Raw genomic sequence first — 26,400 nt, 5'->3', positions numbered from 1 at the left:
ACACACACCCGGACGTAAGCTGAAAGGTATGGTGAAGCGGCGCCTGCCCTCATTGGCTGGCGAACAAAGAAAGCCCCTCCCCGTAACCCATGACAGGCAAAGCCAAGGCGACTCCCGAAACACACAACTGACCTGGCGACCTGGTCCAGGCGTCTACCGCAAACGTGACGTGTCTCTGTGGGACTCCCACTTAACGATGGAAACCAGACAACAAGGTCAGTCAATTTTTATATACTATTTATTCTTTCCATTCACAGCGGGGGAGGGGGCGCTTTTTTAATAGGAGTCGCTCGTGCTAGCATGGCTATTAGCGAAAGTCACGAGTGGAGCGTGAACGCACCATACAACTGTCATAGGAAAAAAACACGTTTTTACGACTATATTTGCCCTTTAACGGTGCTGTCACGTCCACGGCTCGTTTCTTGCTAAATAACTTTAGTTTTAGTTTAGATATTCACGTTTTCTGATTTGATTTGGGGACGTTTCTAGAAGCGCAGGTAAAGTGAAGTGACGTTGCAACACAGGGACTACTTGAGGGTTTTTTTTTAATTTAAGTTTTATCGTTTATTCCAAATACATGGGACTTGATACTGTTTCCTGGGTTTAATAAGCGCAGTTTGCCTCTTTCTAAGCACAAACATGGCTATCATGTGGGGAAATTGCATTTTTCCACAGATCTGCATCGTAAGAAGCAAGCGCATTCCTAATCAACTTTTCAGATTGAGTGTTTTTTGTGCTATTTGAGCTGCTTTTCAGTTTCATGATGCAGTTGGGAGCTTTCTTTCAGGCGTTATTGCTGTCAGGTAATCAGATGGAAGGAGCTGTTTGTACACCCAGCTAGTTAAACACATTCCTTTGCATTCCGCTTACAACGACTCCTTGTCTGATGGCTAACTGTCAACGGGCTGTGATCTGATCTGATCAAGTCCCCAATGTTCCCATTGAGCAATTTTGTGCAAAACATAGCACCGAAATGAATGGTTGTTTGATGTTATAATATGGTATCTTGTTGGGCCTCTGATTTAGCTTCACCGCATGACCTGATTGGAATCTTGTGACCAGAGCTATTCAAGGCCAGACAAAATGAACGAGATGAAGGAAGAAGCGTGTCTGCCTTTTATCTGGTATTTTGCCAAAGGAAAATAATGTTTACTGTCCTTGACGTGATGGGTTTGACTTGCACATTTGGTTCTTGTGTATACAATAAGGTCATACTATTTCCTGGAAGTGTAACACACCATGATACTTCATACAATAACATCTTTTCTTTTACCCGGAAGTGAAATGTGGAAGTAGCAATTTGCACAATTCCTGCTTCATTGTTTCAGTGCCACCGAAGATATGCGCTAGCATTTCTAAACAGCTTCAATAAGTGATTTGAGTTGGCATTTCCTTTCCTAGTTCCTGTGACAACTGCAGCGTCAGCTAAATTAGCAAAAGTTGGCTTGTTTAACGTTTTATGTGTGTCTCCTCTGCTGCCCGCTGCCTCAAGAGTCTTGGGAATGCTGGGGCAGCGTGGGCCCTGAGGAATGGGTTAACTCCGCACAGCAGGGTAAGACGACAACGCTTTTACGCCAGGAATCGTCATTGTTTAAAAAATAAAATCAAAAATCACTGTCACTTTCCTTTTCTGTGATGCATAGTCATCAGAAGAGTCCATGCCACTCTTGGGAGAGCTCAATACACAATAAAATCAGGCCAATTCCATATGATCAACAACATTCCAAGATTTGATACTTGGATGTAACTTTGTGCAGGTTTGACAAAGCGCATGACTGCCCCCTCTGGCGAGGAGGTGACGAGCAGGTGTTCAGATTACGATGAGACGTTTCCAAACGGCAATAGCTACGGAGCGGAACATGGAAAAACGTCGCTACATCCCTGGGGCGGGGCGTCAGTGTGTCACTCGGACGACTTGGCCTCCTGGACAGGTGACAAAGAACCCGTAGAGCACTCGCAGGAGATGAAACATGGCTCTTGTTTAGTGTAGAAACACACAGTGTGCTAGTAGCAGTTAAATAGATGTGAAGTACGTGTCAATAATGCGCCTTTACTCCTCTGCTGCATCAAGACAGAGGACATCTCTCAGGTACATTTGCTTTTACCTAAAAAAAACCCAAAGTTTTATTATCACTTTTCCATGTTCAGTGTTCCCAAGTTTGCCTCTTCCTCGATAAATCATCTCTTTTATGTGACGCAGCAAGTTAAGTTCACTGGTGAGGCTGGGCCGCATCAAGTATTCCACTGAATTGTCTGATTGATCGTCAAAGTTTGTTGCCATGCCCCGCCCACATGTTATGGAACAGCCTGAAATCCTTCACAATCTAACATTGCCCGTCTGTCTAGTATCTGTGATGTTCATTCGGGCTCATTTGGTCAAAGTCCCTGGGACTAGTTCGTTGAAATGCAACACCGGGTTTTCGCCCAAAATTGCCGGCAGACATCAAAATGGCCAACTTGTTGTTTGTTTTAGAATGTGGGTTCATCAGACTTTTTCGGAAGTCCTGTCACGATCGACATCTCCACCAAATTTGGTGATGCTCTGTGAAACTGGTGGCATGGGCTCATTTTTTTCTAAATTTGCTGAGTGAGTTTTGGTTGTCTGTGTTCGGGACCACTGGAAATATACATTTTTTTGCTGGATCTGGTGAGTTTTCATGAAAGTTCAGGCTCCCAAAAATGTGAGGAAAGTGCCAGCATAATGATGATGATGATGATAATAAATGTACAGTTTCAAGAGGACCTTTAAACGGCGGTGCTCAGGCCCTAAAAGTATAATATATTGTAGCATCACTGGCAGTGCTTCCGGCTTCCCAGCATGCCTTGCGGAACTTGTTTTATAAAAAGTTGCGTGTTTAAATTTAACGTAGTTGCTCTTTATTATTCCCTGTAGTGGTAGTGGTAGTAGTACTTTTCTTACGTGTGTTTACTTATCTGTTTTTTTGTGATTGTAGTAGAGTTCTGTCTCGTGACACTACCCTCCCCCCCTTCCTTTTAGCAAGATGAAGAACCTCTCACCATCTCTTAGGGGACTCGAGACCGACCGCGGGCCACGTGGACACGTAACTTTGTTGTCAAGTCGCCGGTCGTGCGTTTGAGACCCCTGTTGTTAAGATACCAAAATCCAGTACCAAAGTTCAGGCCTGAAGGCATCTTGTGTGTGTGTGTGTGTGTGTGTGTGTGTGTGTGTAAACGGCATAATCCATGTCTGTTAAGCCAGATTAGAGCTCAACAGACTGCAGCCACACATTACGTAACAGTCTTGCCTGAGATGCAAACTGGGACAAGGAGACGTTCGGAAACATTGTGTAACTGTCATACAAGTGTAAAAAGAAGTCAACCACGATTAAAAAAAAATATACATAATGAGCCGCTCTTTGATGACGTTTGACTTTGGTGCAGCGTGGATAACGAGGCCGTTTCATACTTTACGCTTTTAGACATTCCTTTTGCCATGCTAGTGTAAAAAGAAGTTAACGGCTGTATACGACTGTGCGTGTGCCTGGGAGGCGAGTCTCCTCACATATGTTGTATCTACTCACATATTGTAGTGACCAGCCAGGGCTTTTGTGCAGTTTCATTTCCTGTTCTACGGTTATTGTCATTCTTTTCCCTAAGTGGCATTACGAATGCCCTTCTGCGGTGGCATGCCCTTCTGGGGGAGGGGGGGGGGCACTTTCATACCTTTTGTACATTAAAGTTGCATCTTTCAGGTTTCCTCGACTCGGATCCTCTCAGAGAAGCGGATGAACACGCGGCGGCGTCAGATGTGAACCTGACAGAAGAAGAGAGAGATGAGATACAACGAGAGCTGGCTAAAGTAAGAAGACACACACACAAATACAGCAATACCATCATGCAGCCCTCATTTATCACGGTTAATTGGTCCAAGACCCCACCGCAATGAGTGAATTTCCACGAAATAGGATTCAATATTAATAAATGGAATATTTTCATACCTTTTACGTTTCTCTAAATACGTTTTTTAACATTATGAGAGCCCTCTAGACATGATATAACACCCCTATAGTCACATGTATCTTTGTATTACACAATATAGTTGATATAATCAGAGAAAATAAGACATATTAGACATAAATAAGATAATCTAGACTCACACGTTAGCAGTTCCTTGTTTTTTTTCTGGACATCGTACTTCCAGCGTACTTCCTTGTGGCTTTAAATGGCTTTACACTCGTATTACCCAATATAGGAGACAAAATAAGAGTTAATAAGCCATGTAAGACGTGAATAAAACTCCTGCTCGAGCAGTGTCATGGGGCAGATCTAGCTTTTTTGAAACGGGGGGGTGTGGCTGAGGCCGTAGGGCAAGGCGCTGGAAATGGAGCGGGGGGTGTGGGGGCCCTCCCCCAGAAAAATTGTTAAAATTAGACCTAATTTCCTGCAATCTGGTGATATCTGAGGCCAATTTCATGTCCTTAATTTCAAGAGCTTGTTGTTATTTTTATCCTTGGAATATATCGTTTAAGCCAAAACATTCTACAGTCAAACCTGTCTTAGCGGCCACCTTTATAGAACGGCCACCTGCGTATAGCGGCTACTGAAAAATCCCCCGCAGCAAATTTACATGTTATAGACCCTTTGTATAGCAGTCACCTGTCCAACGCGGCCAGCGGCCACCCATTTTGTCTCCCTTGGTCAATATCTGACCGCATATAGCGGCCAAATTACCGACTCAAGTAGAAGCTTCATGCACGAAAAAGTTTTGTTTTTCAATCAATGAAGGCGTCGTGTGTAGACTTTAATTACTGAGTCCTAGCTCAGTCACAATCATTCACAAGATCCACACAAACTGTCAGTTGTTCCACATAAAAAAGCCGTCTTCTTTTGAGCTTGCTATTTCCTGGTCAAACATGTAACTTTAAGAGCATTTGCACCAAAACATTACCGCAAAGTAGGCTGGGAACAGGACGTGCTCCCAGCGACGCTACAATACAATATAATACTGCCTGCACACTAAAACCATGCTAGCATATGTTTTTAAAAAGCAGCGGGAGCAAAACTGAGTTGAGTTGTACTTAATTGAAGTATTTTAGAATGTACTCACGTTATTTTTAATCAATCCTCATCCACAAATCCATCAAAGTCCTCATCTTCTGTATTCGACACAAAAAAAAGTCATCTTCTTTGCCGTTCGCTTAACTTGTCAGTGTTATTCAGCTCCGAACCATAGTAAAGGCGACCTGACTCCAGCAAAGAAGGAAACTTCTCCTGTTGCTTCGCCAACTTTATTTATTGAACGCGGCCACCAGACAGCAGCTCAGAACACACACACATCTCTCAGCATCGTCTCTCCTTCCTGCTTGCCCACAAGGCAAAGGTTAAACAAGCCCCACTACATAGCTGTCCAGCCAATACCTGTAAGAAATGACACCGTTTATTTCCTGGTGTGCACTGGTCAATACTGTAATGCCGCTTGTTGTGGGGAAGGAGAGACTCACGTCGCCGATGCACTTTAATGGCTTTATTAACAGCGGAGAACACTGCAGGACTTTACATCCACGCCAACATAAACACACTTCCCAACTCTCTCCAAACTCACAGCTAGCACTGAGCCTAGCTCTCCTGCTCGGGCCGCCCACCGTCACTTCCCGTCACTTTCTGATGAACTAAAGCTGTAATGACACTCTGCCGTATAAAAAGTAAAATATTAAAAACAAGCGTAAGACATTACTAGCACAGCTTTGTTCTGTGGGTGGTGGATAATAACAAGCCTAGTAGTGCTGTACAACTTTTATCTGCAGTCCCACAGTGCCCTCTACTGGTCAACATAATTTTTTTTCCCGTTTTTTTTCTTTTTTTTCCACTCTACTGGTCAACATTCAAACCGGACGCCAACCTGTCTATAGAGGCCACCTGTCTATAGTGGCCACTTTTGCAGTCTCCCTTTAGTGGCAGCTATAGACAAGTTTGACTGTATTTATAAAATTACCGGTACTAGGAAAAACCCATTTTAGCTCAATTTCCTGAAATTTTTTCCAATTTGAAGCAGCTGTAAATCGGTCTCGTTGCATTCTGCCATATGCGTCCACCACGCGCCCATAATTCAGATGAATCCAGGTTGGTTTATCATTTTATTAGCTTTTATTGTGGCAAAAAAAAATCATGGGTGCCTCAAAACGAGGGGGTGTACCCCCACACCCCCCTCTAAATCCGCGCCTGGTGTCCCCTAGGGCAGTGGTCCCCAACCTTTTGCATTTGTATTTTAGTTCAGTTAGTTAGATCATTTAGCCATTTTTATGCTTGAAAATGCTTCATTTGGGCTAAGAATGAGTACAATTTGCTTAAATATGCAAGACTACTAATAATCGTCCGTATTCAACCACAAAACAGTCATCATTTATTGATTAATACATTTTTGAAAAAACACAATATAGCGAGGGAGCGACAATAGAACCGCAACATTGCGAGGGATGACTGCAGATGATGGGACGCATTTATCTCGTGTGTGTGTGTGTGTGTGTGTGTGTGTGTGTGTGTGTGTGTGTGTTCGTCCAGCTGGAGGAGGAGATCAGCACGCTGAGACAGGTGTTGGCGTCCAAGGAGAAGCAGCACGCTGAGCTCAAACACAAACTGGGCATCACTCCTCTGAGCGAGATACGCAACAACTTCACCAGAGGCTGGCAAGACGTGCAGAGCTCCACGGCGTAAGACTACTACTACTACTACTACTACTACTACTACTACTACTACTACTACTACTACTACTACTACTACCTCTAATAACTGTCATGATACAGATACAGTATCATCAAAATAAAAGTGAATGAGAAAATATGGCTAGGTCAGTGGTCCCCAACATTTGTAGACCCACGGACAAGCATGTGCTAGCATGAATTAACTTGACGTTGTGGACCAGACAGATATGCACATTAGCACTCAGTAACGCCACCAAACCTTACCTTTCCCTACCATTCCCACCTAGTGTCAGCATTTGGGACCAAATATACCACAGAGTATTAGGGCCACAGTGAAAAAGGCATCTGAGATTTTGGTCATAAATTTCTGAGAAAAAAAGTTGTGATACTACCTTTGCCCAAGGTCAAAGGTCGCATAAGTCCCCCCCCTTTTCGTAGCGGTCTCGGGCAATACTTGTTACGAAGATTTTGAGAATAACGTCGTAAATTTACAAGAATAAAGTCGTAAATGCACGAGCAAAAAATGGCGATATTACGCAAATAAAGTCGTAAATGTACGAGAAAAAACTCGTAACTTTATGTAACAGGCATTGCCTGAGACAGCTGTGGAAAGGGGGGCCTTATGTGACCTTTGGTGTTGGGCATGTGGAGGGGGCAGGTTGAGGAAGGCGGAAGTGAGAAGTGCTGGACATGCTAATCTAAATGCTAAATGCTCAACTGCTCTGTTTTAAATAAACGTTTTAAAAATAAAAGCTTACCTGAAGCAAGAAGACTTTCTGAAGGGCTGTGCTCTGGTTTCCCTCTGACACATTCGACACGTAACATTACGACTTTATTCTCGCAAATGTACGACTTTATCGTCATAATCGTCATAAAAAAGTCCTAATATTATTATAAAGTCAGAAATTTATTACTTTATTCTCGCAAATTTACGACTTTGTCATAAAATTAGGACTTTCTTTCTAGGGAACGGCAATAAATTGTAAAAATTATGACAATAAAGTCGTAAACTTACAAGAAAAAAAGCCCTAATATTATGATGATAAAGTCGTAAATTTACGAGAAAAAAAGTCCTAATATTATGATGATAAAGTCGTAAATTTACGAGAAAAAAAGTAATAAATTTATGACTTTATAATAATATTAGGACTTTTTTATGACGATTATGACGATAAAGTCGTAAATTTAAGAGAAAAAAAGTCGTAAATTTACGACTTATAATAATCTTAGGACTTTTTTCTCGTGAATTTACATTTATTCTCAAAATCTGGGGGATTTCAAATTTTTTTTAATATATATATATATATATAAAATAATGGCCCATATTTCCAATCTTGACATACATACAATTCAATTTAGTTATTAAAATGTATTTTTATTTTATTTTTTATTTTGAGTGGGGTCTTTTTTTATCATTGCACATGAAAGTTTCCCGCAGCCCGTTGGTTGGGGACCCCTGGGCTAGGTCACCAATATGACAGACCGATAAAGTTACCGTGGCAACAGCAGCAGAGAAGCCACCCTCCTCACGACGACAGCAGGGGCACAGCTCAAAAGGGTTCCATGTTCTTGCCTGACACAGTCGAGTGTGTCTCCACACGCCGGCCATAGACGCCGTTGTTCACATGCATGATATAAACGGCACATGGGGACAGCTGCTCCTGCATGGGAAGTAAGATAAATACACTGCAGATGTACGCAGGATCCAATAGACTCTGCTGATGAATAAGCTGCTGTTGTTGCAGAGACAGAGTGTGGGGGGCGGTTGTTGTTCGAGGCCTTATCGAGTTACACTGCAGCCTGGAGACCGTCCTCATGTATAATGTAGCTTGATGATCTCAGGGATTGGGTAACGGAAACAATTTTGTGCCTGTACATGTGAGCCACCAGTCTAAAAAGGCGGGCGTTTGCATGAAGCCTCGTTTACACTTGAACGCACTTTGTCCCCGCAGTGGGACGCAATTTTGCGTGGCGATGGCGTGCCAATGAGTAAATCGGTCATGAACGGATGTGAAGTGTGTCTGAACCGTGCGGGGCTGCAGGCCAGCGCTCAAAAGAAAATGTTGAAATGGTCAAAACTTGTGGTGCACGTACTTGTATCAAAGCGTGCCTCTTTCACATGGATGGGTTAACTTTCCCAACCCCTCTTGGAGCTATTCAGGGGAATTTCTATAGCGTCTTGGATCTTCCTCGTGATTTTCTGTTTATAACTAATCATAATGACCAAAGCGATGTCTTCTAATCGGCAATTCCCTCTCCCACACTGTCAGTGCTCTTTTTTTTTCAAGTTCATTGCCTCCTTCCTGCTCTTTGCACATTCTCTACCTGCAGCTGCGAGAAAATATAGACCTTTCTTTACTGCATGAGCTTCTTCTGTGGAGCTCAACATCTTTGGAGGCATGCATGGGGAACACCACCCTATTTTCTCATGTTTTGTTTGCCTACCAGCTACAAGAGGACGTCGGAGACGCTGAGCTCAGCGGGACAGAAGACCTCGGCGGCCTTCAGCACCCTGGGCAGCGCCATCAACAGGAAGTTTGGAGACATGAGGTGCACAATAACGCTTGCTTTTAACCGCCTCGTGCCACTTTTGCTGCTACTAATGTGCTCGGAGATCACACTGAAGCCGTTTGGCTCAAGACAGGACATTTTATTAGGTACACCTGCAAAGATAATAATGTGAATTTGTGGTGGTGTAGCTAGCATGGTGCAGGACAAGGGAAGCACATTCTAAACAATGTTGTTCATACAGCATGGCTGGTCTGCGCTTACTGTTCCCTACGAGGTACGCGCGTGTGTGTTTGGGATGCACCTTCTTTTCCCCCTCTATGGTTATGCTTGTGTGCCGTGTTTTTGCACAACTTTTAACATGCAAGGATATTTCCATGTCATTTGCAATCACCTGAAGGTGCTATTCAATTGCATATGCATGAATGGTGTGTTTTGCTTGCCTTCTAACACATTCTGGTTTGTTGTGATTTGAATTTGTGTATCATGGAGCGTCTTCCCTTCCATGAAGTCAAAGTAACATAAATCACGTGTAGCGCAACGCACTGTAGTGCACCTTCGCTCAAGTTTGTCGTGATTACCCAACTAGTCAGTCATTTCAACCTTAATTGTGTCCTCCTGCATGCTCCCCCAGGTCTGGCTCCATAGGGTAAGGACGTGCACGTGCTGATACAACAACAATAGATAGAACATCAGCTTAGGAAATGCTTAGAATGTGTGATGAGTGGCTTAGTAATGATATCTGTCCTTCCCATGTGCCATGTCAATACGTGTGCTAACTGCTAACAGCTAACCCTCATCTGTCTCCCCTCTTGTCTCTCTCTCTCTCTCCCTCCCTCTCTCTGTGTGGACAGTCACTCAATCACACACTCTGTCAGCATGCCCGCCATGAGGTAACTGTGTGTGTGTGTGTGTGTGTGTGTGAGAATGAACATACTAAATCAGGGGTGTCCAAAGTGTGGCTAGGGGGCCATTTGCGGAACATTGTAAAAATATCATTTACAGCGAAACATCAGTAGTCATTTTACAAGAATTACGTCAGAATATTGAGAGAAAAAAATTAACTAAATCTTAATTTCACAGGAACAATGTTGTAATATTATGAGGAAAAATAGCACCATATTAGTAGCATAAAGTTGTAATATTACAGAAAATATGTTATTTTTTTATTAATAAATAAACAAGACCACAAATAGTTGTAATTTTTGAAAAAAATTGGTTGTGGAAAAAGTTCAAATATTATGGAAACAAAGTCAGAAGGAGAGAAGATCATTTACAAGAAAGCTGAAACACGGTAGTTGGAAAATTCTTTTTTTTTTTAAACAGCAAAAATAGAAACATCTGTAGTAATTTTACAAGAATAGCTTCAAAATATTAAGAGAAAAAAGTTGTAATCTCACAAAGAAAATCGTAATTTAACGAGAACAATATCGTAATATGAGGAAAAATAATGTCATTCTAGTAGCATAAAGTTGAAATATTGTAGAAAAAAAGTTTTTTAAAGTGACAAAGTTGTAATTTTTGGAAAATGATGTGGCAGAAAAAGTTATAATATTATGGAAATCAAGTCAAAGTGTTATGGGAATAAAGAGCGAAGTTGATACTAATACACTTTCTCACGTCTTTCCCAAAGCTGAGAAGGTGTTTGGTTTGGTGTTTGTAAATACACACAACGTCCTAGCGTGTCTACAGGTGTTGCTTTACATGCTTTCATCTTCACACCCCTGCGCTAAATGCTAATGCTAATTCTTTCATGTTTGTACAAGCACAACACTTAACACCGAAAATGTCAACACTAACGCTAACGCTAGCTAGCGGAGTCCTGGCTGGTCCAGCAGTTACATTAAAGAACACTAAGAACACCAGAGATGCTATTCTGCCTTTTAGGAGACATAACAATAAAGGATGGGGTTTTTAAAACGTTGTTACATATAGTGTCTTTAAAGGCTACTATTTAATGACCAAATGTTTGTTTACAGAAACTCGCCCAGCTTCAAGTCTTTCGAGGAAAAAGTTGAGAGTACAGTGAGCACCATCAAGGTGCGTCCAAACATTATTGCATGATCGGTGGTCTTTCTATCGAAAGGTACAGCAGCTTCATGGATGACAGCGGTGACTGTTCAGTAAGCATCTCATGTTTACATTTCCTAGACCAAAGTCGGAGGTTCTGGGACAGGGGGAAGCTTTGAGGACGTCCTCTCCTCAGCAGCCAAGGCCAGCTCGAAGGACACGCCCACGAACAATTTGATGGACACGCCCGAGAGGCCGCAGTAGACAAAAAAAAACAACCTCCAAAGGATATTTATTCACGTGTCTGTTAACAAATCTCTTATACAGTCGTCCCTCGCCGCTTCGAACATCTCTCACTCACTCTATTGCGTTTTTTTTTAAATCAATTCATGAATGATGGCTGTGTCTTGGTTGACTATGGCCAATTATAAGTACAAAAAATATATTGAAAGACAAGTCATATGTATTAATATGGTCACTAGTGGTCAGCAATGTTACACTGATGAGACATTAGCTTACATTAAATTACCTTAGCACTGCATGTCAGCCATGGCATGTCCGACATTTCCTGTGGAAGTGATAAGTTTTTGGCTTCTTTCTTTGTCCTTCTTCTCCACTCCGTTTGAAAGCCTTTCGTACGTTTGAAGTCACTACGTTGGAGGCTGACTACTTAGCATGCTGGATATTAAAGCGGCAGCAGTCTCTTGTGTCCCTGCAGTGATTCCGTAGCCTGCGCATTAGCAATGTAGCCTAAGCAAAGAATAATAGGAGCGTAAATGCGACTATAAGGGTGTTATTTGCTGTCTACGGGGCTCTAATAATGGTAAACCCCGTATTTTCACATTCACAAACAGGTTTCCTATGCTCTAACTACGAAAATATTACATTTGTTAATACTCAAACCGGCTTCGCAGTCGGGTCTGGCATTAGTCGGAGATTTCTAACCAAGTGAATTCTCTCCTGACACCTAGTGGCCACTAAGCTACATTACACCACTTTGGATTCCTACTTTAAATCAACAGTAACGATACAAACAATGCTACACGATATGTACAGGTGATATTATGTGTGTTTTATAGCATATATAGCTTTATTTGAACTAGCACTTACAGCTATGCAAAGTATAACGTAACATGTATGTAAATAACCCAATATGACGTGATATGAAACATATTTCGATATTAACACAATTGCTGCTGCTGTAAGACATTTGAATGCTGGATCGTGTTTGGACTCATCTTTGCTCTCATTCAGGCGGAGCGGACAGGCTGTTGCATTATTAAGGGGGCCATGCACAATGAATTTAGAGAAATCGAATTAAGCACTCAGAATAATTCAATGATCCTGAAGGAGGGGGAAAAAGTTCCCTGATGTGTTTATTGCAGTTTGACATCCGAATATGAAGAACCTGTACTCTTTTAAAGCTCATAAAAACACAAAATGTATAACTAGAAGCAACTTTTTTAACTCTGTCACACTTTTCATATTGTTTGTTGTGGTTTGAGAAGATTTATTTACGTGTCAACATTTAAGGTCTCTTACATGTTGAGCTGAAATAAAATGAATCTCAGGACCTGTTTTTATTTTTTTTTTAAATGTAACCCAACTTTATTAAAGCATACAACTGACATAGCATTGTTTTGACTTAACCGTGTTTGATTACAATGACTTTCTTGGCTAGTTTTGATTTAATGTATCAATACAAGCGGTCCTCGTGTTGCGACGTATCGTTATTGTAATGATTATTCCGGTACAAAAAGAGATCTCCTTACGCGTATGTGGCGGCAAAATACGTAGTCGTGCGTTGCTACACTGGGGAAGGACAAAATGTCACTTTTTTGCCTTCATGGTATCTCCCGGGTGTGAGGCAGACTCCTCTGATAGCGTCAAAGAAAAGGAAAGTGAAAACATGAAGTGCTCAGAATGCAGAGAAACGCGGCTCACAAGAACAAGTGAACGGATCTGCTCCTACGAAAGGGACAGTGATAACCGGGCATTGTCGTGGTCTCGTTATGGCGTCTCTCCCTCCGTTGCAACGCCCCTTCCTGTGTGCAGGACTGCGTTTGATGATTTTATTTCATCTTTTTATGACCGTATTGTATGTTTTCACGTGCTCTGTGTACAGTTTGTGTGGCTGAGGTGTTCGAGGTAGAATTTATTCTCAGTCGTTCCTCGCTACATTGTCTTTCAAACATCAATTGCGATTTTTTTTTCAAAATTGATTATTTTTTATTAATTCTTATTTTAAATTTTTACAATTGTATTTTTTATATTTGTATTATTTAATAAATGAATTAGTCTTATTACTAAAAAAATGCATATACTATATATATATATATATATATATATATATATATATATATATATATAAAAGCAAATTGTCTGTATTATAAGCATTTTCAAGCAGAACAATGGCAAAATGAACGAAAATGCAAATACAAGGCATTCAGAAGCTGTGATATCTAGTGTAATATCTGTGACTTGTTGCGCCATTAAGGAGCGGAGGCCCGGGAAGCGACACTTGTTACGTCAGACAGCGAGAGTTGACTGTGTTTAGCTGAGTGTTAGCAGTGTGGAGCGTGCGAGTGACTGGCGTGAGCTGTGGTCGACAGCAGCTCCTGTGTGACTGCATACTTGTCCTCCGCTTGTTAATAAAGCGCCTGGAGGGCATGGTGAGTCTCTCCTTCACCACAAACAGTATTCTAAACTGGTCACTAGGTGTCAGTAACTTTACATCGATGAGACAATAGGAAGTAGGCTAATGTGTGAGTCTATCTTATGTCTAAGATGTCTGATTTTCTATTATTATGGCCACTATATTGGGTAATAAGAATGTAAACGTGAGTATAGGGGTGTTATTTAATGTATAGAGGGCTCTAATAATGCTGAAAACCGTATTTAGAAAGTCGAAACAGGGTTTCTATGGCCTGTATGAAAATATTCCGTTTATAAATAATGAATCCTACTTTGCGGAAAGACGATCGGGTCTGGAACCAATTAACCGCGATAAATGAGGGATTACCGTATAAAGTCCAACTTACATGCCGTTTTAAGAGCCAATCTCGTATGTGGACCGAGGACCTCGTGTATTAATGATTGTTTATCCAAAATAACTTTAAAATATGTACAAGGAAAATGTACTCTTGCCTAAAAAAAAAAAAATCTATGCTTTAGGTCATAAAGTGGGTGCAGTGGGGTGTGGCTGTGACTCCCCAGAGTTCTTTGCTGCGCCCGTCATGTGACTTCTCCTCTCGTCATTCAAAGAGCCGACAAGCTGGAGCACGTCCGGGTGTCGGAAACGACCTAAAGAGAATGCAAATTAATCGCGCGCTCGTTGCCGCAACGAGGTCACCGACGCACCTTCCGTGGAGTCGAAAAACTCCTGCAGTCTTCCCGGCGTTCCCTCCAGCTCTTCGTACTCGTGAGCCTGCAGGATCATCTCCAGACGGTCAAAGTCTTTCACCAGCCGGGCCTCGGGACTGCTCTGGTTTTCGTACTCCTGAATAGTAAATGCAGGACACGTCTTCCATGAAAGTCAGCTCGTTGCATGAGAACATTGTGTGAAGTAAAAGATCAGGTCACCTCCCACAGGCCATACATCTCCTGTCCAACACTGCCTGGCGTGAGATTCATTAGCTGCCTCATGGCTGCCTGAAGGAAATGTGTTTTATGTAATAAACAAAACCAGTAGCACAGCACATGGATCCACTCCCGTACCTCCTCTCGCCTGTGTTTCTCAGCTTTCCCCACGTTGTCCAGCGGAGTGATATCTCCCACGATGCACTCGGCCATGTCATGAACCAGAGCCATCTTCAGACACCTGAAGACAGAAGACAGGAGGTGAGGCCGTGTCCAAAGGGACAGGTGACCGTGGGAAAGACCCCACCTGTCCTTGTCCACTGTGGGGTCAGTGATGGTCAGAGCCATAAGGGCCATGCGGTACATGTGGTCCGACACGCTCTCTGGGTCCTTCACCTTATTGTACACCCAGCCTGTCCGAGGAACCCTCTACAGGGGGAAAGATGTGAATTTGAAAGGCCAAAATGTCTTATTAACATATTATCCATCAGGATATAAAGTATTATGACGGTAATAATGATAAGCAGCCTTCATCATTCGATTATAAGTAGGATCTCAATGGGTTTGGCTGAACACAGGAGGACTGTTTACACAATTGCACACAACACTGACCATTACAATAGCAGTGAGGAAACGCTCAACACTCATTCAACAGTTTATTAACACTACACGTGATTACGGTCCCGTAAAAAGCAGCAACAGTAAAGTAAATGCACTAAAAATCAAGTATTGTGTCCCGATTTGTGTCTTACCTTTAGCTGTCCGATTAGTTTGAGAAATTGTAGCATTTTCATGCCACCGGTGTTGTCCGCGGGGGCCGCCATGTTTGTTTTTCTTCTTCTACGCTCACACGACGACACACCCCTACTCCGCCACCTAATGTTCAGAAGTGCGAATTACCACGAGATAAGCGACACTGGCGATTAGAAATAACTTAAATAACAGTATAAAGTCACATACATACATTAATCATAAATGATAAATTAATCTTATGTTTAATTTTATCTTGCATAAAATAAGGAGCATGTTTGTTCCACTTAAACCCCCTAAAACTGAGCATTGTTATCTTTTTAAAGTCAGTAGATAAATAGTAGATAACATAACATTTTGTTTATTATTTTTATAAATATTATGATGGTTGCGTAGGACTCGGGAAAAGAGTGGCCTTCATCCAACGGTTTGTTTAATAGTGAGTCTTTCAACATACAGCAAACTTTGATCTCCACAAGAAGGCGCTACAAAACAACAATCTGAGTTGTTTCTGTCTTTTTCGGGCTTGTTTCCTCCTATTTTTGTTTTATTCAATGCAGTATTCAATACATTTATGTCAAATTCCATTTCTTCGTGTGGTATTTTGAAGCGATACTTAGATCCAACTGTGCAAAATGCACATTCGTGCAGTTTTTCAACTGGTCGTAAGATTTCAATCAGGCGGCAAGTTGATCAGCTTCAGCAATTCATATTAAAACAAATTTCTGATACTGTTTAATTACTTCTACTGCTTGTTTGATTGCCGCTGTTGACAGTAATTAAAAAATTTAAAATTTAATTTTAATTCTCTTTCATCTACAGTACAATTTAAACTACAAAAAATTAACATTTATTATATTTTTATTGACAACTAAAATTATAATTATTTAAAACTTTATTTAATTTTAATTATTTTATCTGCAACTTAAAACTACAAAAAATGAATGAAGTGTCTGTGCTTTTATTTGTTTGTTTTTTTAATTTAACTGCTTGTCACTGTTGACAGTAAAAAAAAAAAAAAAATGGTAAAGAAGACGCCAAGTAGACGTACAAACATCATTTATTTGAATAAGAACAATGTGGACAATCAGTACATTTAGTGATATATGATACATTATGTGAGGTTTGTGTCTATAAACAATCACCTTTGTGTGACTTTTAAGTGTTTATTCCCTCTGGAAGACATTAAAAAAAATAAAAATAAATAATAACATTCTGTATTTACAGCTCAATTTCACCCAAAATCTCGTTTTGCAGCAACAAACTAGCGTCTCTGTTTTTACACCAAGGATTTATTTTTCTTTCAACGATGCCACCTTTTTTTTAACCACGTCATATTCCGTGTGCTGGAATAATCCAAGAAAATATATCCTGAAAAAGTAAAATACACAAAATAACATTCAGTGTGGTAAAGTGTATTTGTCATAAAAGTAAACATTTTCACCTGCTGTGTTTCTTCACGCACACAAGGCTGTCCTTGCCTGCAATACCACCGCCCACCTCAAGAGGCAACAGCGAGTCACATGACACAATTTAGCCCCTGGTATCAGTGAAACAAGTTAGCATTTCCTTCTGGCGTACATTAATGGGAGTGTGAAAGACGACATGCAGCTCATTAAAAAAAAAAAAAGTGACATTTATTAAATGTAAACGTTGTATCCTAGCAACTGGAAGCATCTTCAGTGGCCGGAAAGGTGATGTTTAGCGCTAAAAGTAACATAATAAGTACATTTGTTGTTACATCCATGTGACCAAAGTCTGCTTTGAGCTGCGATGGTTTCAACATTCACCGGTCACAACTTTGGACGTGATGTCAGGCAGCATCAAGTGCTACCAGCGCAATAAAACACCAGAAACAAGCTAATCCAGGGGTGTCCAATACTGAAAATCCAAGAAAAACCCTTGTTTTATTATTAGTATCAACATCTCAGCTTCTTCTCTTTACATTTTGCCTTTTTTTTTGCTCTATTTATCCCACTTTTCTGAACCGATCGCTAACACTGAGTGACAAGTCATCACGACGTGACAGAAGCTAACCGTTAATACCGTTAATACTGACAACATTTCAGCCAATTTCGACTTTACATCATCAATTTTCCCTGTGTAGTTCTGCAATAAATACGAATCTTGCAACAACTATAAAAAGTCACTTTTTAATTCAATCTGCTGTGAGGCTAAGCTAGGCTAGAGGAGCGCTATGCTAGCAGCTGACGCTAACACATTTACTGTATGTTTACTAACATCATTACTGTCCACTGAGTGTAAAACATGAATTACCAATGTGTGGCTGTTAAAAATAAACAAATACATGTGTGAAACAAGTTAGCTTAGTTTAAACGCTGCAAGGGGGGCAGTTAGCGTCAAAGCTTAATTAGCTGTTAGCATGACTGTAAACAGTAGAATATTTTACATGCCTTTTTCCGCTTGAGCTCGCAGGCTGCAGTACGTTAGCTGCTGTTTAGTAGCGAATACGTTCACCCCGCCAGCAAACGAGGAGCGAGTTTTGGTTTTAGTGCTTCTCTTCAACGCTGATTATTTAAAACAAAAAATGTATGAATGTGCGCTTTCCATACATTAAAAACACGCTTTTAGGTTTTTTCAGTCACGGATACAGTCGTCCCTCGCAGTATCGCGGTTCGATTATCGCTCCCTCGCTGTATCACGTTTTTGGGGAAGCTAATTAATTGCTTAATGATTGCTGTGTGTTAGTGACAACATACTGAAACACAAGTGATGTGTCGTATTCTGGCCACAAGGCGGCAGTAAGGTGACAAGGATGCATCCTTATTACATTGCCCTCCCTTGCATTCGGGGAAAAAAAAGCTTCTCCTCCCATTCCGTGTGGAAGTGGTACGTTTGTGGATTCTTACTTTGTCCTTCTTCTCCACTCCGATTGAAATCCTTTCTTAAATTTAGAATAAATTAATCCGAGGCTAACTGGTTCGAGTCCCTGCAGCATATTCGTTACCCAATCCGGAATAAAGGTGACTGTGGGGTGTTATTTCATGTCCACAGGGCTCTAATGATGTTAAAAACTTATTTAGAGAGTCACAAACAGATTTTCTATGCTCTAACTACGAAAATATTCCATTTATTAACGTTGAATCCTACATCGTCTGGAACCAATTAACCGCTACCAACGAGGGACGAGTGTACTTGTTAATAACCGACACCAGTTTATGGACTCCAACTTCCTGGTGGTAATGAAAAGAAAGGAAATGAAAATACCAGTGATGTCCTGTAAAGGGACGTTTGCTCGTTACGGCGTCTCTTGGAGGATAAACGTCCTTTCTGCTGATCCTGAGCCGAGCTTGTGAAATCCTTTAAAATTTCTTCTTTCTTTTTTTTCCCGTCTCGTTGTTCCTGGAGCTTGTCCCTCCGGAGGACAAAAGCGTTTCAAGACAATCATTTGGTGTTTTCCCCAGACTTGGCACTTGACAAAGACACATGGAGGTCCATCATTAGAAGCTCCGTGTGGGACGTTGAGGAGCGTCTGCAGACTTCTTTGAGGGGACCTTGGCTCTCTCTGTGTCCCGTTGAGGACTCGGAAGTCTTCCAGCTGCTTTTTTTTAGTCCAGCGAGAGCAGCGGCTGCATGTTGTCCTCGTCACACTTGACCTTGTCTGGTCGTTTTAGTACGCCGGGCTCCACCACCGACTGGGACCTGCAAGGACACGACGTGTGAGTGTGGCTGTGTGACAGTACATTGGTAAACCACCTCCCTGATGCCTTAAGAGCTGCGCTGGACAATGAGCTGATAGCTCTGCCTTTTGGCTCCTTGCCTCGCGCTGCTCCACTTTACCCTCATTTAACAGGGACGTGTGGACGCGAGTTCAAGCCCCGGCCAGGGTGCAGGGCTGAACTGCTTTGCGTTAGCACGTTAGCATCAGGTCGCCACATGTGGGTCCTTGTGTTCTTTACGCTTTAGAGTCCCTCTGGTTGGAATAGTCAGAACTTGACCAATCACTTGTTGACAGTTTGTCCGTGGAAAAGAGGTTTGGGGTCTGCCGACTCACCTCTTCATGGTTTTGGGAGACAGGTCCTTCTCCAGGTCCCTCTCCAGGTCTTGCACCGACAGCGTGTAGGACTCGGGGCCGTACTCTGTCTCCTCGTCGTAGGCGTGCTCCAGCAGCGTGCGCGCCCAAGTGCCCATGTCGTAGGGCGGCATCATGCCTCCCAGCTCAGACGGTAGGATCTCAGGGTGGATCAGCTGATGGAGGCTGTTCAGGTTGTTGCCGTGCATGAAGATCTGAAGACGGCAACATTCGTGAGGACGACGTCCTTTGGAAAAGGATCTCGTAAAGACGCCGCGGTCTTACCCTCTTCCTGGTCTTGTCCTTGAGGAAGGGTCTGATGACGGTGTAGAGAGCGTGGATGTACCACGGTTGGTTCACAAAGTGGATCCCTCCAAACCTGGCAGGAAAACTGTCCTGTCAACGCACAAAAGAGGACATGAAGGGAGGTCTGAGGCGCCCGCTAATCCTCGTTTTGCATTCCTGGACGGACATTATCAAGTCCTAGCAAGACGGGGAGTCAATTCCACATTAAACATGGGCTTCCTCTCCTGATGGATCAGGTTAGTCCTCGCGGACCTAATCTCATCCCGAGCAGGATGTGCTCTCGTCTGTTTTCAGACTTCTGAGCTAAATAAGTAAAAATGATTTTCAACATGTCCCTCCAGTCTGGGAGGGACAGAACAAACCAGGACCTTCAGAACTCAGAGGACTCTAGTGGTTAAAGGGGCAAGGACACAGCTTCGGGGAAACAAATGCAAAACCCGCAGGAGTGATGACACACTGGGAAATATGGAAGTAAAGAAGGGGACTGGTTGAACAGGTCCAAAGTGTCCTCAAGGTAGACACTCCACTATGATTACAAAGGAGACATGCAAACACATCATGTTTGGAAAATGAAGCAGTCTTCAAGTCAACAAACAAGTGTCAACCATGTTCACTCAATGTGGACGTGTCTATTTTGGGACGTTAGCTGCAGGTGACCTCAAAGGTTGACGGGAATTGAAAGTGACAGTCTGTCCCCTCCCAACAAGACAACGATGGAGTCTTTTGGAAAGACCAGAGTGTACATGCTTGTTACTTGTCCATATTTGCTTGTAAGACACAATGGAGTATGTCCTACTTGTCCCATTACAGCTTTTTGATGAAGTAAACCAACGTTTCCCCCGAGGCTGCACTTTACCTCCCTAAGAAAGAAAACCACTCTTCTTCTTCTTGTCTTGACTGGAGGACTCGTTAGTTCATCTTTGGACAGATGACAAGTGACAGCAGCAGGACGCTCATCAGGACACAGCCAAACTACATTTCCACATGGAGACTCCATGCGTTGTTTTTTAATCACCAGCTTTCAGTCCACACGTGTCTCATCAGTCTGTCCTGGCTGACGATCGACCTGTCTTTTTGGGTCTCTTTCAGTCGGGGATCAATCCCAAAAACCTTGTGCTCTACGCACCTGTGTCTCGTCAGTCTATCCCGATCAATGACCCACCTGTTTTTTGGGTCTCGTCAGTCTGGGGTCAATCTCAAAAACCCAGTGCTTCACACACTTGTGTCTTATCAGTCTACCAGTGTTCTACACCCACACGTGTCTCATCAGTCTGTCGTCTTTGACGACCCACCTGTCTTTTTGTGTCTCATCAGTCAGGGATCAATCACAAAAACCTTGTGCTTCACACACCTGTGTCTCATCAGTCTATCAGTGTTTTACACCCACCCGTGTCTCGTCTGTCTGTCCTCTTCGACGACCCGTCTGCCTTTTTAGGTCTTGTCAGTCAGCGATGAATCTAAAAAACCTAGTGCTCCACGTACCTGCGTCTCATCAGTCTATCCGTGTTTTACACCCACCTGTGTCTCATCAATCTGTCCGTGTTTGACACCTGTGTCTCGTCAGTCTAACATGGTCGACAACCCACCTGTTTTTCGGGTCTCGTCAGTCAGGGATCAATCTCAAAAACCCAGTGTTTCATGTAACTGTGTCTTATCAGTCTGCCCTGGTTGACGACCAGTCTGTCTTTTCGGGTCTCATCAGTCAGGAGTGAATCTAAAAAAACCTAGTACCCACTTGTGTTTTACACCCCCAGTCCGTCCTGGTCGATGACCCACCTGTCTTTTGGGGTCTCGTCAGTCAGGGATCAATCTCAAAAACTCAGTGCTCCATGCACCTGTGTGTCATCGATCTATCCGTGTTTTGCACCCACCTGTGTTTCATCAGTTTCTCTTCATGTCACACCTGTGTCCTACTGTTTCTAATATATTCGTTATATTGTCAGTCCTAGTCCTCCCTGCAGATGTGTGGCTTCAGTCTGTCCCGGTCTACAACCCACCTGTGTCTCATCAAATGCTTTTAATGCCCGCCCGCGTCTCATCAGTCTCTATTGGTCAACAACCCACCTGTCATTTTGGGTCTCGTCAGTCAGGGATCAATCTCCAACACCCAGTGCTCAATGCACCCGCGTCTCAACCGTCTATCTGTGTTTTGCACCCACCTGTGTTTCATTGGTTTGTCTTAGTGTCACACCTGTGTCCCACTGTTTCTTACTAGTTACTGCGCTGTGCACCTGTATTTCACCAATCTGACCTGGTCTTCCCTGCAGCTGTGTGCCATCAGTCTCTCCTGGTCTTACAAGCACCGAGGTCTTGTCAAGCGCTTGCCAGGGTTCACACCCACCTGTGTCTCATCAATCTGTCCTGGTCGTCCATGCAACTGTGTGCCATCAGCCTATCCTGGTCTACTACACACCTGTGTCAGTCTGTCCTAGTGTTTCATGCACATGTGTCTCATCAGTCTCTCCTGGTCTTACAAGCACCGGGGTCTTGTCAGGCCCTTGCCAGGGTTCAAACCCACCTGTGTGGAAAAAAAACACCCCAGCGGAAAAGGAGTCATTGTGCCTGATCTGTGGTCAGAAAGCGTTCCCGTTAGTCCATACACCGTTTCCTCATGTTCCACCTGTGTCTTGTCAGTTAGTCCCGGTGGGTTTTCCACCTGTCTCACAGCATCCTGTCTTGTCTTTACTAGGCTCACCAGGTCTTCTGCTCACCCGTGTGTCACACTGTGAGTCAGTGTCTTGTTACTTCCTGATGAGTTGTACTATTTGGAATTTGAATAACGTTTAACCACAAATTATTGTCAATGAACAACGTGTTCATGCTTTCATGCCTGACGGCTTTTTAGCGTTTATCCACATGCAGGCTGGTTGAATGTTACAACGTCATCCAAAGCTCATAAATGAAAGACGAGTCAAGCGATGCATAAAACATCACACACACTGCACGCTGCAACACACACAAACACACACACACACACACACACACACACACACACAAGCACAACAAAGCTCAGCCCATCTGGAGGAAAGACCAGAGCAGACAGTCGGGCCGGTTGCCTTGGAAACGCAAGGAGGGTGGGATGTGGTGGGTGGGGAGGGGGAGGTATGGAAGATTGGGGGGGTACAACAAAGCACATTGCATCATGCAAGATGATGATGATGAAAAAAATGGTAATATTCCAGGACGTCCTTCCTTTACACCAAGTCAGGTTAGAACATTCCGGAAGACATCAGCATCTTCTCTGGTGCACAGTGATGGAGAGAAGCGTGTGGAGGGGTTGATGTCCAAAAAAAAAAGTGGGGGGAGGGGAGAAGTGAACCAGAGAGCAAACAAACAAAGAAGAAGAAGTAGGACGTGTGAACCACGTTCTTCATGTTAGCACATTAGCATCTTCACGCACAAATGTGGGAAAAAAAACAGAATGTCTGCCTTCCACTTGGCGCACTTGCGTACTTACACTCAGTCTTTTCAGTGCACAAGCGCGTTCACACTGAGAAATACAGAAATGCACACTAGTAGTACATTAGTATAGTATAGTATAGTATAGTATAGTAGTATAGTAGAGTAGTATAGTGTAGGGGTTCTCAACTGGTCTCATCCTGGGACCCACATTTTCCCATGGTCATTTAGGCGGACCATTTTTATAGAGGGAAAAGCATGCTAATTTAGTTTTAGTTCAAATGGCCTTAAGAACACTTGCATGTCCTTTTTTTAAACAAAAATACATTCCATTATGTGCGCAAAATGTATTCCAGAGCACAAGATTAAGAGGAGCAATGTCAGCTACAAAAAAATGCAAGAAGACACCAATCAGAAATATGCAGTATATGCAAAATATTTGTATTTCAAAATAACACATTTACCAAAATAACAATTTTAAAAAAAGTTATACATTACAAAATTATACCAAATATTTTAATGTAATTTTTCAATAGTCTGAACTATATCTTTATGTAAAATGTTAAAATTTTTAAAATTCTTGTATTTCAAAATAAAAAAATACTATCCCAAAATTACACTAAACATTTGAATAGAATTGATATACATTACAAAATTGTCTAAAATATTTTGGTGCATTACACACACACACACACACACACACACACACACACACATTGTACACATTGTAACACATTGTTATTTTGAAATACAAATATTTTAAATTTCATTCAATATTTTAAGATAGTTTTCTGGTAATCTGAGGTATTTCTGTTCTTATTATTTAATGTTATCGTTTAGTTTAACTTTAATTTAGTATTATTTAATTTATAATAATATTAAAATTTGTTAATTATGTAAATACAAATATTCTAAAAATAGATTTTTGACTTGCGACCCACCCAGGAGGGGTGCGTGACCCACTTTTGGGTCCTGATCCGCCAGTCGAGAAACACTGGTATAATGGAAGGGGAGGGACTAAATCGAGTGGCTGCAATTCACAATTAAAAATGAAGAAGAAGAGATCAATATTGGTAAATATTAAGTGTAACAACAATAATGTATTTTGGACACGCACTTAGTAACTAAGTACACTGTGTACTTGTCAAAGTGCACGGATGGAAGTATTCTGTGTGCGACACAGCAAATCTTCCTTTCTTCTTTCATATGCCAGCTGCACAAAATGCTGCCCCCTGTTGGTTTGGAGTGCGAACTCTACACTCGCTAACGGTTTTATGTTGTATTAAATCCTCTTTTTTAACCAAATGACTTGAAGAGAACAATCCAGAGAGGTTTCACAGTCGTTTTTAATCCCTTAACTACACGTAATCCTGCAGGATTATGACTGGATTGGGTTGAATGCTGCACACTGTTCACCTGCTGCGCCTCCCTGGAGGCTAGAATAATAATAATCTTATCTTTGTGCTCGCGGAAGCGCGTGTGTGCGTAAGACGAGCATGGAAGCGGAATGAAGGTGATAAGAAAGTCTGGATGGGGAACAGCAGGTGAGGACACGTCGCTGTCACTGGATGGAACACACATAAAGCATCAGCGGAAACACACTACACCGCACAGCCGCATCCCAAGACACGTGGCTTACATGCGGTTTGTCTTTAGACCGCACACAGGCTTCACCCGGGAACTGACTATTCCTGGTGGTCTTACCTGCAGCCCCTCGATGGCGAGTCTTAGCATGCTGGGGGTCAGCTTGGACGCCTGCTTGAAGGTGAAGTTGCTCCAGTCGATGATGAGGATGAAGCCGTTCACCTGCAGCTCGGCGTCTTCTATCATGGCCTCCAGGGACAGCAGGATGGACCTCAGGATGTCCACAAACGTGTACCTGGCGCAAGGCAACATTAGCTACGCTAAACGTGATCACCCACAAACATACAGTATATAGTACATGGTACCTCAATGATAAGGTGCCAATGACGGTTCCAAAAAGTAGTTTAGTGTATGGTACTCCATCCGCTGGTGGGGGACCAAAATTGGTACCGTACATGATAGCCCAATGGTATGGTGCCAAAAAGAGGTACACTTCATAGTACCACAAAGAGTACAGGGTTCAAAAAAGTAGTTAGTGTATGGTACCCCAACATTATGGTGCCAAAAAGTGGTACTATAGGATACCAACTATAAGTACAGTACTAGGTACCGCACCTTTATTGAGGAAATGGTACCATATATGTATGTGGGGGTGCCAAGTGTTGCAGTAAGTGGTACACAAACATAATGGTGCCAAAAAGTGGTCCCAATGGGAGCTCGCCACAAAATGGTCCAACTGGTGCTGAAAACTCACGCACTGCACTGTACCTGAACATTAAGCTCAAAAAGTGACACAATAACCCAAAACTGCCAAAACGGTAGCATACTGTGGGTACAGTACCCCAATCAGAAGGACACCAAAAGGTGTTTGGATACAAATAAGTTATCTGGTACCATTGACAAATCAAGTGGACCATGATGCTTGGCGGAAACAGGCCTCATGAGCTCATGAGAGTGTGTGTTTGTGTGTGTGTTACCTGCTCTGGTCCCAGTTGGCGGCAAACAGAACCAGTATTTTCCTGCCGTGTCGGTCCAGGTTGGACAGCACACCGGGGAAGCCGTCCTTGAGGGCCTGCTTGATGCCGTGGTCTGTGGCCTTCAAGTTCTTGAACATGTCCAGGTTCTGCTGGCGGTACTCAAAGTACTGGGCCAGCAGTCTAAACGCCTCAAAGTGGTTGAACTTCCTGGCTCGCAGGAACCTGAGGATGAAGGCGTCGTCCGTCCTGAGGAAGCCGATGTCCGGCCGGGTGATGATCATATCCCGGACCTCCTGGATGTCCTGATGGAGAGTGTCAGAGTTCTCTTTAAGCTCCGCCTTGGCTTTCTCCAGGGTGGTGGCGGACAAGCCCGCCTGCAGGTGAGTCATGTTGGCGGGCGCCAAATGGAACCAAATGGAACCGGATCAGAACCAGCTGGAGGCCTGCAGCGAATCCCCCCCGAGGTGCTGAGGATGCATCAGCGGCATATGATCCACAACAACTTCACCGACGCCACCCGAACAGGACGACGACGCTTCCCGCCATGCCGCAACCGCTTCCTCCCTCTGTGTGCGTGCGCACGATGGCGCCCACA

General features: G+C 42.8%; 3 protein-coding genes across 11 annotated transcripts; 1 reads left to right on the top strand and 2 right to left on the bottom strand.

Annotated features, from left to right (window-relative positions):
• Positions 1 to 13: 13 nt before the first annotated feature.
• On the top strand, positions 14 to 12,812 carry tpd52l1 (tpd52 like 1). 9 transcript variants are annotated; one of them, XM_054762432.1, is made up of 11 exons: positions 14 to 215; positions 1,493 to 1,552; positions 1,758 to 1,931; positions 2,072 to 2,089; positions 3,714 to 3,820; positions 6,520 to 6,668; positions 9,108 to 9,209; positions 9,802 to 9,816; positions 10,022 to 10,060; positions 11,147 to 11,207; positions 11,319 to 12,812. In XM_054762432.1, exons 1-11 carry the CDS (start codon positions 29 to 31, stop codon positions 11,439 to 11,441), a joined length of 1,035 nt encoding a protein of 344 aa, XP_054618407.1. In that variant the 5' UTR covers positions 14 to 28; the 3' UTR covers positions 11,442 to 12,812. The 9 variants fall into 9 exon arrangements, with proteins under 9 accessions (XP_054618407.1, XP_054618411.1, XP_054618412.1 ...); XM_054762436.1 differs by lacking the exon at positions 1,493 to 1,552; XM_054762437.1 differs by lacking the exon at positions 1,758 to 1,931.
• hddc2 (HD domain containing 2) lies at positions 11,407 to 16,338 on the bottom strand. The gene is made up of 6 exons (XM_054762441.1): positions 15,509 to 16,338; positions 15,064 to 15,185; positions 14,895 to 14,997; positions 14,760 to 14,828; positions 14,538 to 14,676; positions 11,407 to 14,480 (listed from the first exon to the last, which is right to left on the bottom strand). The coding sequence occupies exons 1-6, from the start codon at positions 15,578 to 15,580 to the stop codon at positions 14,353 to 14,355; spliced, it is 633 nt and encodes a 210-aa protein (XP_054618416.1). The 5' UTR covers positions 15,581 to 16,338; the 3' UTR covers positions 11,407 to 14,352.
• Positions 16,339 to 16,550: 212 nt separating this feature from the next.
• Positions 16,551 to 26,207, bottom strand: clvs2 (clavesin 2). The gene is made up of 5 exons (XM_054761130.1): positions 25,806 to 26,207; positions 24,949 to 25,123; positions 19,825 to 19,935; positions 19,522 to 19,754; positions 16,551 to 19,169 (listed from the first exon to the last, which is right to left on the bottom strand). The coding sequence occupies exons 1-5, from the start codon at positions 26,192 to 26,194 to the stop codon at positions 19,076 to 19,078; spliced, it is 1,002 nt and encodes a 333-aa protein (XP_054617105.1). The 5' UTR covers positions 26,195 to 26,207; the 3' UTR covers positions 16,551 to 19,075.
• Positions 26,208 to 26,400: the final 193 nt, after the last annotated feature.

This window comes from Dunckerocampus dactyliophorus, chromosome 19 (assembly GCF_027744805.1).
Source record: "Dunckerocampus dactyliophorus isolate RoL2022-P2 chromosome 19, RoL_Ddac_1.1, whole genome shotgun sequence".
In the NCBI taxonomy this organism is placed as follows: domain Eukaryota; kingdom Metazoa; phylum Chordata; class Actinopteri; order Syngnathiformes; family Syngnathidae; genus Dunckerocampus; species Dunckerocampus dactyliophorus.
The sequence above is the reverse complement of the archived record's forward strand: the minus strand, read 5'-3'. Positions and strand labels throughout refer to the sequence as shown.